The 17,306-nt window shown below is 31.7% G+C and overlaps 1 protein-coding gene across 2 annotated transcripts in view; it reads left to right on the plus strand.

Annotated features, from left to right (window-relative positions):
- Positions 1–14,033, plus strand: part of kon (chondroitin sulfate proteoglycan 4-like protein) — a 35,863-nt gene extending 21,830 nt beyond the window's left edge. Inside the window, exons 14-25 of one of the 2 annotated variants that reach the window (XR_015824302.1) lie at positions 4,245–4,404; positions 4,491–5,684; positions 5,853–6,034; positions 6,144–6,297; positions 6,389–6,880; positions 7,273–7,468; positions 7,568–7,723; positions 7,814–9,672; positions 10,186–10,427; positions 11,530–11,701; positions 12,461–12,638; positions 13,901–14,033. Coding sequence is in view for 1 of the 2 variants with exons in the window: in XM_088237133.1 (XP_088093259.1) it covers positions 4,245–4,404; positions 4,491–5,684; positions 5,853–6,034; positions 6,144–6,297; positions 6,389–6,880; positions 7,273–7,468; positions 7,568–7,723; positions 7,814–9,672; positions 10,186–10,427; positions 11,530–11,701; positions 12,461–12,559 (4,906 nt within the window). In the remaining variant the exon portion in view is untranslated. Of the gene's footprint in view, positions 1–4,244; positions 4,405–4,490; positions 5,685–5,852; positions 6,035–6,143; positions 6,298–6,388; positions 6,881–7,272; positions 7,469–7,567; positions 7,724–7,813; positions 9,673–10,185; positions 10,428–11,529; positions 11,702–12,460; positions 13,134–13,900 lie in introns of those variants that run through there. The other variant, XM_088237133.1, reaches the window with a different exon arrangement.
- Positions 14,034–17,306: the final 3,273 nt, after the last annotated feature.

The raw sequence follows: 17,306 nt of genomic DNA on the forward strand, positions 1-17,306 counted from the left end.
CTATCATCTGTCTTTGCTGCTTATTTCTGTTCCTTATATTTTTTTATTCCTTTGTAAAAATTTCTTTTAATTGTAATGTTTATAATGGACTTTGTCCGTAAATAAATAAATAAATAAATAAATAATAAATAAATAAATGATTGTGAGTGTTCTTTAACTTTTAGCCATATCTGACTTGAAGTATAAAAGTAAATATGTATTTTTTCTCTATTCTCATGAAAAAGCTATCGTTTAAGCATGTTATAAGTGCATGAGGTGCCAAATACTTTGGGTTTTTAATCCATTTAAGGCTAATTATGGCCCAATGAATTTTGCTTCACATTTCTTTAAAAAATGTAAATATTTAAAAAAATAAATTTTTCCTAGATTTTATAAAAATATTTATTTTATAAAATTTTATTGAAAATATATTTTCATTTTCAAACTGAAAAAATCATGCAGTAAGGGGGTTTAAAGTGAAAAAATATCTGTATGAATTACATATATTATGTATATTTATTTGTTTGCGAATGTCGATTGTATTTAAAAATAAAAAAATCTCTGGTATAACGAATAATGCTTATAACAAGTAAATTCAGTCAGTCCCATCTTCCTCGTAATTACCAAGTTCAACTGTATATAGTTACATTTATCTATTTTTACAACTAATGATTTATTTTAATAGACTGAAATAATTCATTTGATTATTTAAATCTTAAGAATAATTTTGCTTAATTATTAATGAAAGAAAATTGGATTAATTTTTTTTTAAATCAATGGAGGTTTATATCCTTAAAACAAAGCCAATAATTATTTTGTTTTTTTGTTAGATACACATATTATGTGTTATTTAATTATTTATTATATATACCGCCTAAGCCAATTACAACAGTTACATGAAGAAACACATATACAAGAAACTGAACAAAAATAATATAAAACGTATTATTAAAATTATTTATCTATTTTTATTTTATTTATTTATTTAAACGCCTTGTAGGCTTTTACATGTTTAACATATATTTATATATAAAGAACAGACATGTATTTTACACAAAAGTAAAAAAAAATTGAAATGAAGTAATAAGAATAAGAAAATAAAAAATATATAAAAACTAATCTTACATATAGTACATACATAAATTTATTCCAGTTGTTCATTTTTTCCCATCGGTTATATAAAAAAATCTTAAAATTAGAAGGAGTTAGAAAAAAAAATTAAGACAGACAGACAGAATAAAGATATAAGTTAATAAAAGGTATACAATTTAAAACAATAGTATTATTTATGTATTTAAATTTGGGAATAATAAATTGATACACTGCCTTTTAAAATTCAAAAGTGTTATATTTAATATATCTATATCATTTGCGTATTTATTTACAAACACATGAATTCTCCTCATAGGCGCACTGTAGTTTGTTGTAGATACATTTAATAGAAGAGTTTATTAAATCGAGTAATCCGGCCGGACACTCGCAAGTTTCTTAATTTTAACAGTTAACAACGGAACAGTCAAATACTGAATTTAATATTTTAAATAAAAATAACAAATCATTTAATTTTCTTCTAGTTTCTAATGTGTGTAAATTTAAATATTTATTTAAGTATGTATAATTAATATTTTCAACTGGAATACCCAATTTAAACTTATCGAAATGTAAAAATTTATGTTGAACTCTTTCGATATTATTTATATGCACTTTGTAATATGGTGACCATATGACCGAGTTGTATTCAAGTTGGCTACGTACTAAAGAAACATATACAGTTTTCATTACATAGACCGAGTCAAAGTCATCATTCGCAACAGAAATCCGAGAGTTTTCATGTTTTTATTAGTTATGCTCTGTATATGTTTAATGAAGTTAAATTTTTCATCAAATATTATACCAAGATCAGTCATTTCTGTCACTGGCTCTAAATTTATAGAGTAATTGAAAGCAATTGGGTTCTTATTTCGACAAAAAGTCAGAACTTTGCATTTGTCAACATTAAGGAATAAATTATTATTTTCACATCATACATTCACACACTTTAAGTTAGATTGCAGAGTTACACAATGACCTATGTTTTTTACCTCTCTATATATTTTAATATTATCAGCAAACAGCAAAACTTCAGCATCTCGGAAACATGATGTTATGTCGTTTACGAAAATCAAAAACAATATAGGACCCAGATGACTGCCTTGCGGAAGACCGCTGGTTGCACAGAAGCAATCAGATAAAGAATTTTTAATTTTAACATACAACAATAATCAACAACAATCTATCTGACAGGTAGGCCCGAAACTATTCGAAAAACGCTCCACGGAATCCCAAACCATATAATTTGCTAAGGATCACCTTATGTGAAACCTAATCAAACGCCTTGCTGAAGTCATTATACATACTGTCAACCTGATGATTCTTGGTAAGAGCTTCACCAATAAAATTCTGATAAAGCATTAAGTTTGTGGCAGTTGATCTTCCTTTAACGAAGACATGCTTTTTACAATCAATTATTTCTAATATTTGACGTTGAATTTGATCAAGAATAAGTGACTCAAACAATTTAGGAATGACAGACTGATTGCAAATACGATGGTAGTTTTTTACATCGGTATCATCGCCCTTTTTGAAAATAGGCGTGACATAGCAGGACTTCCACTTAGAAGGAGAGTGTCCCAGAGATAATAATTTATTAAATAACAAAGTAATAGGTTCAGCCAGCTCTGAGGCACAATGTTTAAGAAAAATAGGAGGGACTTTATAAGGACCAGCTGATTTATTGATATCCAACGAAAGAAGGCCCTTTTTGCAAGATATGGTAGTAAATTTACAGTTGGATAGTGCAATAGTTTTGACAAAATTATAGGTAGGAACTTTGTGGTCTGGAAGAGGTTCATCATAAACTTCCTTAAAAAAAACTTGCAAAAAGGTTTACACTCTCTGTCGAACTCGCTATTTTACCGTTGAAATGCATATTTGTGGGAAATTCGACATGTACATTGTTTATTTTTTAAATATAATTCCAAAGATTATTAGATTACAAAGCAGAGTTTTTAATGCTCTTAATATAAGATTCATAACAAATTTTAGTAAGTATTTTACATTCTTTCCTTGTTTTGGAAAATCCATTGTAGTCATTGATACTTTGGCTTCGCTTAAATATCTTATGTAGATTTTTTTTAATTCAATAAAATTTTAAGTTCTGTGGTGAACCTCAGTGGATAAAATTGATTTTTTGGCTGACTCTGGGGAACAAATTTATGTATAGCTTGAAAGAGCACATCATAGAACTTACAGATAGACAGGTCCGTATCATCGTTATTCAAAAACACATTCCCGCCCTTTTGCCAATCTATGCATCTAGTAAAAAATATTGAACCATAGTGTGGTATTTGTGGATCTAAATGTCAGCAGGTAAATGTTTTATTAAAATGAATAATTTATCAGGAATTATTTGAAAACTTTCAGCAATATTTTATGTCAGGTAAACTGTTAAGGAGTTGAAAAATATTTTTATAAAATAAAGCAAATGTGATAATAAAAAACCTTTTCTGATTTAATAGATAATTTTTCCTCAATCGATTTGACTAAAAATGTAGTGTTATTACTATTATTGCATCTTAGTTTTGGAAATGAATCAGAAAAGTTTACCACGAACCTCAATCAACTTTAGTGTTTATATGTAAATATAGCTGGGTGCACATGGCAATGACTCAAAAGTTTTTGATGTGCACGTACATTCAGTCCATTATTTTTATTACCCTCTTTTTTATGTGTGCGTAACAGTATGTTTCTATGCAAATCACTCTAGTGTGCCTGCACACAAATGAAATTTGCGTGTTTACTTTGTTCATTGATAGGCACCAACACATTAACAAAGGATTGTTAAACATTTGAACGCACTGTACATAGCTAAAATGGTATAAGACATTATTTTTTAATTTCATGCTTTAAAAGTCTCACAATAGGATGATACTTTGTTTTAGTGATTAGTTCTTGTGCAGTAAGTCCCCATGTTTGGTGTCCACTACTGAAAGGAATAACATTTATTACAAATATTAATACACGTCATATCTCCATGCGACTATAAAATTGATTAATTATTTGTATGTGCTTTTCAGATATTTTGTGCGTTCTGTATTTTTCAAAATAAAATGCGATTTGTTATATTTATAGATACGTATAAAAAAAACATTCTTAATTTACATCCAGATTATAGGTCATTATGCCTATAAACATGGTGTCAATACCATTTTATGGTATCTTTTCAGATATGATATCATCAAACCCCCTCAGTTTGGAGTTGTGGAAAGGTTGAGGGTACTAGATGGCACTTGGCAAAATGTGGATTCCTTCACTAGTCAGATGGTAGCTTTCGGGAGAGTTCGCTATATGCATTTAGTTGGGCAGCCCGTACATGATGAATTCAAGGTTACTAAGTTTATTCTATTGATGATTTACTCTCCCGCATGAATTGTTGATAGATACATATTTTTAACCAATTTGCTTTTTTACAGTTTAAAGCATCAGTCGGCGAAATACGGACCAACACGCTTTATGACTTTCGACTAACGTTTATAAAATTAGAAATATACCAAACAGTCAACAACGAACTAGTTCTAAATAACAGTAGAGAAGCATTTATAACATCACATCATCTTAAGTTCCAAACTAAACCTCTGATGTTATCCGGAGAACGAATCCAATATACATTATTACGTCCACCCAAGTATGGTATGCTGCATTTATCTACTGGTAAACACCACCTACAGGCGCATGATGTGTTCACTCAAAGTCACGTCGATTCAGATCAATTCTGGTACAGGCTTCATAGGAAAGCTTATTCACATGTTCAAGATGAGTTTTTCTTCGTTGTGAGTGCATCGGAATGTGAGAATGCAACAGGAATGTTATCCATCAGACATATTCCGGGCCCCCCTACCAATGACCACCAGCTGTCTCATATACACACTACGCTGGAGAGGTTGCAGGTGATTGAAGGATCTCGAATGGCTATTCCTAGCTCACATTTGAATTTTAAAACAGAGTCCATTACAAATTTAGTATACAATATTACTCATATGCCCAAACATGGTAAATTAGAAGTCGTAGATCAGCTTCAAAAGGTGGTAAGGGACAATGCAACATATTTTACATCTCAAGAACTAAATAGTGACTTTGTGTATTACTGTCACGATGATTCCGAAAGCCGCCATGATTCATTCCATTTTATGGCATTAAGTCCAGAGCCTGAGGATTTTCAATATGTGGGTGTGTTTCATATTGATATTCTATTGAAGAATGACAACAGCCCGGTTCGTGTGTCCGAAGGGATATTCCACGTAGTGCACGGAGGGTCGAGACTCATCACTGGGCGGGAACTCCGCTATGTTGATGCCGATATTGATACTAAACCTTCCGACATTATATATACTGCTAGAAGTATTCCCAATGGAGGCATTTATAGAGCGGACAGTCAATTCGAACCCCTCGCTCAATTTTCCCAAGAAGATTTAGATAAGAATCGAGTGCTTTTTAAACACCAAGGAGATGAGTATGGAAAAGTTTCTCTCTGGATATCAGACGGAATGTATGATTCTAACGGAATTCTAGAGATCCAAGCCTCTCCACCATTTATTAGATTACTTCCATCGAATGGCTCAATTGTAGAAAATGGGAAGACAGTCATTATTATGCCTAATGATCTACAAGTATGTATTCTTTTATTTAATTACTTAGGTAATAGTGTGTTAGTTCATCATTAATTAAATAACTTTAACCGGTCAATGCCTAGACTTCCATATTGCCTAACGATTCCCTCATCTTTGTTGAGATATATGTCTACTCAAATCATTTAGCCTTATCAATCTTATTTCTAGGTGGACACTAATATGAATTGTGCTGAAAAAGATGTGAGGTTCGAAGTAAATGCCGGCCCTTCTAGGGGAATAGTAGAAGTAGGAGGTGCCGTGGGAGCGACTGCTTTTACCCTTTTAGATATTACAGCCGGTAGAGTTGCTTATAAGCACCGAGAAATTGGTTCATCTCTTGATCAGTTTGGGTAAATGCATTTCATATTCTCATATAATTTTTGTTTGTTAAGTATAATGTTATTTTGTTTTCTTTGTGTTCACTTTGCTCGGTGATCGACATGATCAATTTGTATACAGGTTCAAGGTAACATGTGATGAAACAAGTGGCGAGGGATTGTATCAAATCAGAATATTCCCATCAAGTTACTGGGAACCACTAAGGGTTTTATCCAACAGGGCCCTTGTGGTCGAAGAATCTACAAGTGTGATTGTTACTCGGAAATGCTTGGAGGTAATCATTTTGGATTCTTTTTTATAAAATGTAATATTTGTGTATTTAGCTAATTTGAAATGGTTAAATATACTATATGTAACATTTTCAGGTTATGCATCCTCAAATTGAACCTAGTAATATAATATACAAAGTAACAGATGGTCCTCACTTTGGATGGCTGGAAGTGGTCTTGTCTCCTATCCCAATGGAAAATGAAAATAACAAAGAGGAACCTAAACCATCTCGGGTCTTCGATCAAGCCATAATCAATGCTAAGCGTCTCAATTATGTTCAGTCTGGTGTTAACCAAACTCGAGATAGAATTACCGTTGACGTTACCAATGGTATTGTATGGCTCAAAGGGATCGAACTCTCCATAGTAATTGTACCTGAATTTTTATACATGCAATCTAGAAACCTCACCGTTGTGGAGGGAGGTCATGTTACTTTCAAATCTGATAAGTTTACCATTTTAACTGATTATTATAAAGGGAAAATTGTAGAATATCGTGTTGATGTTCCGCCTCGTCATGGAAAACTGTGGAGTGGAAAGATAACCCACAAATTTTCAATCAAGGAGCTTGATATTGATGGCATTAAGGTATTAAAAATTATGTATGCATACAAAAAAAAAAAAATTATCCTTTATCCTTCTTCTTTCCTTCCCATCCCCTCTCCTCTCTTCATAGTATAGTGTTAATTTTTTATGTATTTTTATTTTCTTAGTCTTTGTTTTTAATTTTTGTCTAAAATTGTAAGATTCAATATGTCCATGTAGGTACTTGTAATTTTCTCAAACTGAACGGTTTGGGTAGGTAGGAAGAAATTGCCTTCAGGCAATATGCCCGACCTTAAATGTATATCAACTGAATATGTATATAAAGTGTTAAAATAAATAAAAAAATATATTTATGTAGATAAAATAAAATATTTGAATCATTCCAAAATATTTTAATTATTCCAAAATATTTTATAACATATTTATGCTTTCAGTATGAGCACGATGGATCTGAGGAAAGTTATGATAGTTTCGAGTTGGTTGCCATTACTGGGACCAATAAAGAGAGTGTTCCATTTAGAGTAACAGTGAATATTATGAGTGTTAATGATGAACCCCCAATTATTGTGGCCAATACTGGACTTTGCTCCTTTGAAGGGGGTCGATTCACTTTTACGAGAAGAGAACTTTGTAAGTGATATAATTTTATGCAATATTCTGTCACGCTTGTCCGGGATATCTTTGTGTTTATGTGTGAAATTAATATTTTAATTTAATATTTACTTCTAGATGTGACTGATGTAGACACACCACTAGATAATATAACATTTACAGTATTAGAGATGAGCGGCGGGTATATTGCATTGAAAAATACTACAAATGTAGCTCATAGACAATTCACGCAAGGTAATATCGACAGAGGGGAAGTGATCTTCATGCATACAAGTAAGAAAACAATCTCGAATCCGATTGTAAATCAAATTTTCTCAGAGTATAATAATTTTTGCCGCTACTAAATTAACATTTTTATTTCAGATGGTACCAAGGGAAAGATAATATTTAACATTTCTGACGGTATTCATGTTTTACCTAGAGTAACATTTTTGATTACTACTCGCCCAGTTCAAATAAAACTTGTGAAGAAACAAAATTTACATGTTTTCCCACTTCTAAAGAAGCCGATCACAAGTGATATTTTGTTTAGCACATGTCCCGATTTGAATAGAGAAATTCGTTATGAATTACGAACTTTACCCTCCCTTGGAAGAATATTATTTGATACGGGAGATAATCACCATAGAACAATAAAAGAGTTTACCCAAAGAGATGTAAATAACTCTGTTGTTTATTATGAACACACACATCCGTTTTCTGACCTGTATACTAACGATTCATTCATATTTGATGTGATTGGAACGTTGACTAAGCCGGTCCTTGGTGTTATATTCAATATAGAAATATCAGTTTCATCTGGCGGACTAGCAAAGTATGTTCATATACCGAAATTGGAAGTAGAGGAGGGAGGACATACAGATGTGAGACTTAACTTGACAGGTGTTGTTAGTTTCCTGGAAGCCCACGCAGGGTTGAGGCAACCCCTTGTGGAAGCGCAGTTGTACCAACCGAGACATGGAACTCTACAGCCGCACATTGCGAGCTACACACAAGCTCAACTACAAAGTGGCGCTTTATCTTACCACCACGATCATTCTGACACACTCAATGATACTATCAAAGTTTCTGTGTTTCTCATTCCTGACTATGTTTTGCTCTGTAACATATCGTTACCAATCACAATTATTCCTATAAATGATCAACCATTTAAACTGTTGAGTGAAAGGCCTCAAATATCAGTAGTTCAAGGTGAAAATTACACTATTACTCAAAAGGATCTCTTGACTGAGGACGTAGACACCCCCTCAACCGATATAGTCTACGACATAATAAGTGGGCCCACTCAGGGGAGGATTCTCTACCTGCCTGGTGTCCAGGGTTCTGAAGAACTTTCCTCAATAAACAAGTTCACTCAGGATGATATCAACAAAAGAAAGATAATGTATGAACATTCTGGATTGTTACAGACTACCACATTTTATTTTAGAGTTTGGGATGGTAAATTTAAACCTACCTATACAGTTTTCAATATTTTAATTTTACCGATTGTGCTAAATGTGAGTACGGGTGCACCTGTGTACTTACAGCAGGGCTCTAATGTTGTATCACTTTCCAAAGAACAAGTTCACCTTACCACTAATGTAAAGAGGGGTAAAGTCAACTACAACATCACCAGACAACCATCTCACGGCATGGTTTATGTAAGCGACAATCCGACATCTATATTTAGTCAGAGAGACTTGGAGACCAGCAATGTAATGTATATGCAGAATGACATGACAACTGCTAACGATAGTTTCGAAATAACAGCGTCTGTTCCTCCCGCGACTGTATCAACGCCTGTAGAAATCTTTATAATTGTACAGCCATTCATGACTCTGGGAGTCTTGAAAGTCGGAACCTCTGACAAGAGCAAATTAACCTTAAGCACTTTAGATGCTACACTTTTAGCTAAACTTACTGGAAGCAATCCGGTGTATACTATCATACATCGACCGAGATTTGGAAAGATTAAAAAAATTATTAGAAGTTCTGGAGAGCATCGAAACGCGAGAGAAAGAGAAGTTAACACCTTCAGCCATGAAGACATCAAAAGCGGAGTTATATATTTCGTCCCTAAAAAAGTTACAAGTGATATTAAAGAATTAGATGATATGTTTAAATTTATGTTAGCAGCAACAATATTCCAACCAGCTGTTGGAGAAGTTAGAATCCATATTAGTAAAAGATCAAAAGACCTCCCTGGACCTAATGATCCTGAGAGCCACGAAGGAATACAGGTTGGTTAATAAGTATTGCTATTCTGATTATATTTTAACCCTTATATTGTATCAATACATTACTGCTTTTTGTCAATGCTCTACGATGCAATTTAGGTATACGTTTACTGCGAAACTTCAGAGGAACATTCCTCATGGTAAACTTTAAAAAAAAAATAGTTTTTTTTCCAAAAATCCATTTTTTTTTTTAAATTTGAAAATGGAGTAAATATTTAATTTCTCGGACTAGCATCCCTTCCACAAACCCCTACCCATCCCCTACCCAGCTGCTTCCCTTGTCCGCATCTGGTGCATATAGTGTCGTTAGTCAAATAAGTTTTTTTATCTCAAAGTAATAGTATTATTTTATGTAGAAAAATAAGAAAGTTACCACATTTTTACATGACGATTTATTTGGGTAGGTGGCTCCCGCCAATAAGAGTTCTAAGGGCTAAACCTCTTTTCAGTTAGTATTTCTTTTCTATCTTAATGTAATGATTTGTATTTTTTTTTAAAAATCTGTTCTTATTTCAGGTTGGCAGTTCTCCGATAAATGGGGACTATTTGATCATAGTGATAGTGGTGTCTGTGATTGTATCAGTGATTGTGACAGTGGTGGGAGTGATCAAGTGCCGTGGCCGGACCTCGAGCCGCAAGGAGCAGAATATGTCGGAGAAGATGCACGGCCAGGGAGTGAGTGGTGCCGTGGCCCCTCTTCCCCGCCCTCCTGACCACCTTATGCCTTCACCGGTGCAAGGAACTCCGTCCATCAAAAGGTACTAACCACTGCACTGCTGCAGAAATTCAATTATCAGATTTGAAATTGCACACAGTTTGTGCTACAACAAATGGTTGCAGAAAAACATTTTGATTGGCCTAATTCAAAAGCTGTAATTTTGTTATTGGATAAATAAATAAAAAAAAACCTCGAAAGAGTAGAATAAATAGCCTTCGACGTTATCCTCTTGAGACCTGAGACAGACTTAAAGCTAGAAAATCTCATTTTTCTCTATGAATGATGATGGTAAATGATGGTTGTAAATATAAATCAAAATATATTTAAAAAAAATATTGTTTACTAAAAAATGGGAATCAAGTTGGGGTAGAGTGGGATTCAAACCGCAGACTTTTGAGCCATGAGTTCTAGACACTAGCCAAGGGACCGCAACCCGATTCAATGTTATGAAAGCCAATTTAATAATAAATATTCTTCATACTTAAATCCACAATATTATTTCATAAAAAAAGCATCGTTACTAAATACAGAAAAGTTGCATAACTGGACGCCATTTTGAATAATTTACATTTGAGGATTTTTAACCGAAACAATAACCGTTAAAATCTGCCGAAAGAGTGCTATATGCTGCTTTTGCGGTCAAGAATACACTAGAGAATTGTTTAAAAGTGTTGCCAGTGTAAAATATAATTTAAACCCAGGGTTGTTAGAGGATAAAGGTGAAATACATAATTTTATAGTTTTTAAAAATAAAATTTTCATAGCAATTTCTTCAGTCTTGTAAATTTTTTTTCTTATAATTAAAAAAAAAAAAAGATGTTTTGGTTTGCAGGTACTGTGTTCATTATTGTTGCCTACACGTCATCATTTTTCCGCATGTGCATTTCCTACATGCACAGTACGTTATAATTTTTCATAGTGCTGAAAATAACAACATATTTAAAACATAATTTTAACAAAATAAATTGTACAAGAAATGGTATACCTAAAAGTACCATTTCTTGCACCATGTAATCTGGTCATTATTCACTTGACTCTCAAACAGAAGCTACTCATTGAATGTGTCCGAAACTTTGGAGAAGGGTGCGTAGTATGCTGTGTGTATTATGTAGTATACACATGAATCGGTCATTCTTTTCCAGATATGTGTCCTCTGATAACTCGATGCACACTGGAACTAATACTCCAATACCTTCTGTGGGAAGTATTCCACAGTGTAAGGTGACTCCCTTGCGTGCAGTGGATGCAGTTCCTCTCCCCCCAGCCGACCTGAACACTCGCTACCCATACGGGGCCGCTGATGACCACACTGATGTAACTATTACAATTTATTGTTTTTTTTTACATATTTCTAATAGTCTCCTGGATACGGTCTTCACCGAAAACATTGATAGACTGCACTCCAATCAACTATATATTCCTTTGACGTATATAGTATAGAGTAAAGTGAGGTGTATAGTTTGGCATATAATATAATTAGGATATGATAGTAAAGCAGCAGAAAAAGAAAAAAAACAGGGACTGTTTCTCTAAGGCATTTTGCCCTATCCAAGAGCTGCAAAATGCTGCAAAAAGCTGGAAAATGTATTATTACATATTTTTTAAATTGCAGTAATTATTTAACAGCAATATTTTTTCTGTTTTTATTTTAATTGAAGTAAAGTTATATTATGTAAACTGATTCATTATACCCCCACTTACCACTACACATAATTTATTTTCTCCACTTAATATTTATTTTTCCCGTATCCTTGAAAAACGGTTAATTGATATTTCACTGTTATTTTTCTAATATTAATATCCTGGGTTTTCTTGAAGATGCTTACTTAAGCGAAAGCTTTTAATGCTCTATGGAGAAAAATTAAACTTTGTCAAGTTCGTTTTATCATCATCATTACCTTTCCACACCTGATGGTGCTTAGGGCACTGCATTGGTACACCAATCGCAGCATATCTTGATCATTTTTGCCACACGAAAGTAAGATGATCAGTCTTACGCTCGGTAAAAAACAAATAAGTAAAATGATCTCTCCAGTCTTTGTATGTCAGAATAGATAACTCTGCGTTTTTCAGGCTGAGGAATGGAGCAGCTACGACGCCAGCGAAGCCGCCTACCCGATACGCAGTGCCAGCACCAACCCTATGTTGAGACGCAACCAGTACTGGGTCTGACACCAGCCAACTCTTGTGTCCAACAAAAATGTCGATTTTGTACCAACACCATTTTTGCTGAGCAACTATAACAAGAGTGGTAAACCTTCAACTATAATAAGCCAAAGAAATAAAGATAAAGAAATAAATCTGTGAGGTGAGACTGAGAATTTCTAATAAAATATTTCGAGCATTATTTTGGTTCAATCGGAAATGCCCGAGATTTTGCATAGACCTTATAGTTTCCTCTACACATGCCTGTTTGAATTTCCGGTTACATATCAATGGGTCAACTCTGAAATCACGAGAATCTGCAACACATCTTTTTGAGATTGAGGTTTAAAGTCCAAAACGAGTATTAGGAATCTAGGATCCTCTTAGAATATCTACACTCTTATATTCACAGTGTACGAGTATATTCCGTTAAAAATTCTTTCATTACTTTCGAGGTATGTCTCAAATTTGGCCAAAATGCAGATTTTTGACTTTGGCATTGGCCTGATGATATTAGATAATACAATGAGGAAGTTCAGTGATTTTTTTTATTTGTTAATGGACTGTTGAAGTACGTCGATTTAAAAACAAAAAAAATAAAGTATCTATTATATTAGCAACCCTATGATTTTTTTAGTTTTTGTATTCCTGAAATTACTCCGCGTATAACATCTCAAATTCTCTTCCACTTTTTCTCGGTCAGTTCTTCCGATTGGACGTCATTCAAAATATTTTTTATTATTTTATTCATACATTTTAAAGAAACTTTGCCCTACAATTTAATGCTCTAGTTTTTACCGCGCGTAAGAAAACATTTTTTATATCCAATTTCATGTCGCGCTGAACTTTCTCATTCCATAAAATTAAATACAATGACAAATCAGAGCTTAACTTTTGCATTCCCAGTAACTAACTGGGATTTAAAAAAATTCTTTCTAGAAAATAAATTGAACTTCCAATTTTTTTTCTTTTTCAAAATATAGAAAAGTTAGTTTTAATAACATATTATCGGATGTCCAAAAATTTTTTTTTTAAAAATGAATGTCTAATTTTACAATATATTATATGTATCGACCTAAAATATTTTCTTGTTATAAGTTTATGTATGTAAATATAGAGTTAGTGTCTGATTATTCTTACTAAATTACTGGATTAAAAAATAAAATAATAAACTCTTTAATCAGATTGTATTAAAAACAGACAGTTATGGGTTATTTCCAGCACATAGGTTTCATTTTATTTGTTTGTCTAATATCTCATATATTGACGTGTAAAACCACCGATCTAAATAAGAGGTTGTAAAACTCACCTAAACCTGTTTTGTTCAAATCAATTTTATATTTTGAAACAGTCATTCTATGTCAACAGCCTCCAGGCCTCTCTGACTTTTGCGAACTCCTGTGCGTCCTGTGCCAGCTCCATGTCCTATAGTTCTAACATGAACTCCCAATAAACTGTTAGCGGTGGACGTCCAGGGATAGAGATACTTGTAAAGTAGGCAAGTGTGTTTAAGGCTCTTGAGAGGCATCTACATAATATATGTGGCCCAGACAACCATATTGCATTGCACTTAATCAGGAAAAATGTCATTTATATGAATTCATTTCAAGTTTGTAAAAAATGATTATTAAAAACTTGTTTCATTGATTGGTGGCATGTAATGCATGCTAAATGATTATATGATATTTAGGTATTTGAACATCGATTAATTAATACAATTTAATGAATTCACCAAATATAAATAGATTCAATGCATTTATGGCAATTTAGATTAAAGTTATTTACTAATGCATTCTAACGCATTTAATTTATTTTTGTACAATTTTTACAACACTTTTTTTTAATGTTATTTATTCATTGACTGATTCAAATTTAAATGCCAGTACAATATTTTAAATATATTTAGAGTTTGAGTCTAATCATAGGTAATTTTTTAAAATATTATATTTTAATCAATAAAAATTAGAAAGATTTTATCTATGTTTATACATCAGAGCTGCAATCCTAAATTGTTAACAGCACGTGTATGTATTCAGTCAACTCTAATTTTATATGGATAACTAAATGGATACATGTGTCGAAACTCATTCAAGATTGCAGGATGAATCAATGTTGATTATATGTGCCAAAACATGAATATGGAATGCGTTAAACGAATCAAGCAATTATTATTATTGTTCTTACACACATTGATAGTATTTTTCCCAACTCACACATTATTGTGACATGTAATTGCACGTGTGTGATTAGAATTGAGTAGTGTTGAGGAGTACCTAGTTAATCAGTATTATTATAATTATTAACCAACTCATTAAGTCGAGAGATTGAAAATAAAATAATTTTCAAGATATTAGAGGACTTTCTTTAAAATGATTTACATGTGTACTCTATGAAAATAAGAGATTACGAAAAATTCAAACGCTTTAATTATAGTAATTAAACTCTTTAGGTCCTTGTATTTCAAAATTCAATAGACTAAATCCACACATTTTTTTTTTAAAGATTGCGTGTTGTATTACGTACATTTATATTTTTATAATTTTACCTTTTCAGTTAATTTCAATATTCTCTTTTATTAGTTTAAATGGCAATTATACTTAAACACAATTTTTTTAATAATCAATGTAATATTATAAAATAGTAGATATTATATTGTGTATACTATGTATCATCATCATCATCATCATCCCCCTGTCCATACCTTATGGTGCGTAGGACACTATATTACACCAAATGCAACACATCTCGATCATTTGTTATACAAATGTAAAATGATCTTTAGGTGTAAGTCCAGGGATTACGAAATATTGCAGTGTAAAACCGCCTTAGAAATGCCTAAATATTTTTTGTCGACCTTGCCGGAAATCGAACCAGGTACCTCAGGTGTGATAGGCTAACATGCTAATCACTAGACCTCGAGGCGGACTAATTCTATTTCCTTTTTCTGGATTTTTACCTGACAGTGGAAAATACTCGTCCTGGTTTCTGGTTCTATTTTGCACACATAACTGCATTCTTTATTTATTTATTCTTGTGTGTATTATGTAAAAATCTAAAATATACCTTGGTTTTTTGTTTTTATTCTTAACTCTTAAGTTTTTTTTACGATGTAAATAAAATCATATATATTTGTTTATCTATTTGAATATGTACATAATATCTTAGATAGATCCCTTAGATTTCTAAGATTTTTAATGGTTCGGAACATTTTTTTTAGAATGTAATTTTAAAACTGTTAAATGATAAAAAATATAACAACTTTAATATCAACACCTTTTAACTGAATTTTTTTTTGTTTGAAATTCTGATTAGTTGAAGTTTTTCAAGATAATTTGTATGATTTGTTGAATATAAAGTAAATTAAAATTACTGTTGCATTACACATTCCATAGAAAGTTGACTAAACAGTCAAATTGTCATTTTAGAGATGTTTTAAAATCGTTCAGAGTTTCCCTTTCTTAATTTGTTTCTCCAAGGGAAATTCAGGCATTTATTTCAATGTTAATCAATGTTTTGAACTTTGCTATGGAATGTGTGGTAGTTTAAATTATTTACTTTTATCCTTATTATTAACATAAACTCTTAAGTGTGCCGTACTTATTTGAAATTTTTAAATACCAAATATTATATTAATTCTAATATAGTTAAATATTATGAAAAATTATAGTTTTTAGTAACAAATTTATATATTTAACAAAATATACATTTACGTATTCAGCTGACAACTCGATATTCTCCTGAAATATTCTATTGTGCCATAAATTAAATTTTGACAAAGTCAATCTTCTGTGATTAACCATTTTGTTCTAAATGTTTTTCTTAAACTGTTGAATTCTTAAACTAGATTTTCTGAAGATTATGAAAATAATAATATAGGTACATTCTTAATTCAATTTTCTTGTTGATTATTGTTCCATTATTTCAAAATTCTACACAAGAGTAACTACTTGTTTTTAATTATTTTTTTGCAAACATCTAATTAAATTAATTGTAACATGTTTTGTTTAAATAAATGTTGTATTTATATCAACGGTTTTTACAATTGTTCAAATTATGAATTATAGAAAAATAATTGACGTTTTTTTCATTGATTATTTACCCACTTCATTTGGTTTTTGTTTCATATTTCCAGTTTGATTTTTTAAAATCAGTATGAAATAAATTTATGTACTTAGTCTTATATTAATAAGTGGTTGAGAAAATGAAAACTTTATCAACCCTAAAAAGTCCAATCATTATTTGATAATTTTTGTGGTCATCTAAAATAATATAGAACATTCTATTTAAATGTTAATATTATAATGAGTCCAGAATTAAAGTAAACTCAATAAGCAAAAATATAGTAATGGGTAGTATTTTTCGATTATAAATTCATTTTATGCCTGTCCCATGTTTGATTATTGTCCACGATTTTCAATATTCCGTCCAGTTTCAATTTTTTATTTTTTTTACAATCATTTCAAATAGATTATTAGTGTGCACGGTATTGATGCTCCCAACAAATTTTGTAACACTTAATCGGAAACATTGCATATTGAATTTGTAATAAGAATTTCATCCTTATGGTTTGGTATATTATTTTCAATCCACATAAGAGTTATGTGTTGGTTAATGATATGAAGTAATTCATTAATAATTTTTTAAACTGCTGTAATCATTTTTCATTAAACTGTAGTGGTATTCTACGCATGACTGTTTTATAGTCATTTCAGCTTAAGAATAGATAATGATTTCACAATAGGGAATACTGAATGGGCAAAGTAAGAAGCATATA

This window comes from Micrasema longulum, unplaced genomic scaffold (genome assembly GCF_059751315.1).
Source record: "Micrasema longulum isolate JH-2025_06_02 unplaced genomic scaffold, ASM5975131v1 h1tg001651l, whole genome shotgun sequence".
Classification (NCBI taxonomy): Eukaryota; Metazoa; Arthropoda; class Insecta; order Trichoptera; family Brachycentridae; genus Micrasema; species Micrasema longulum.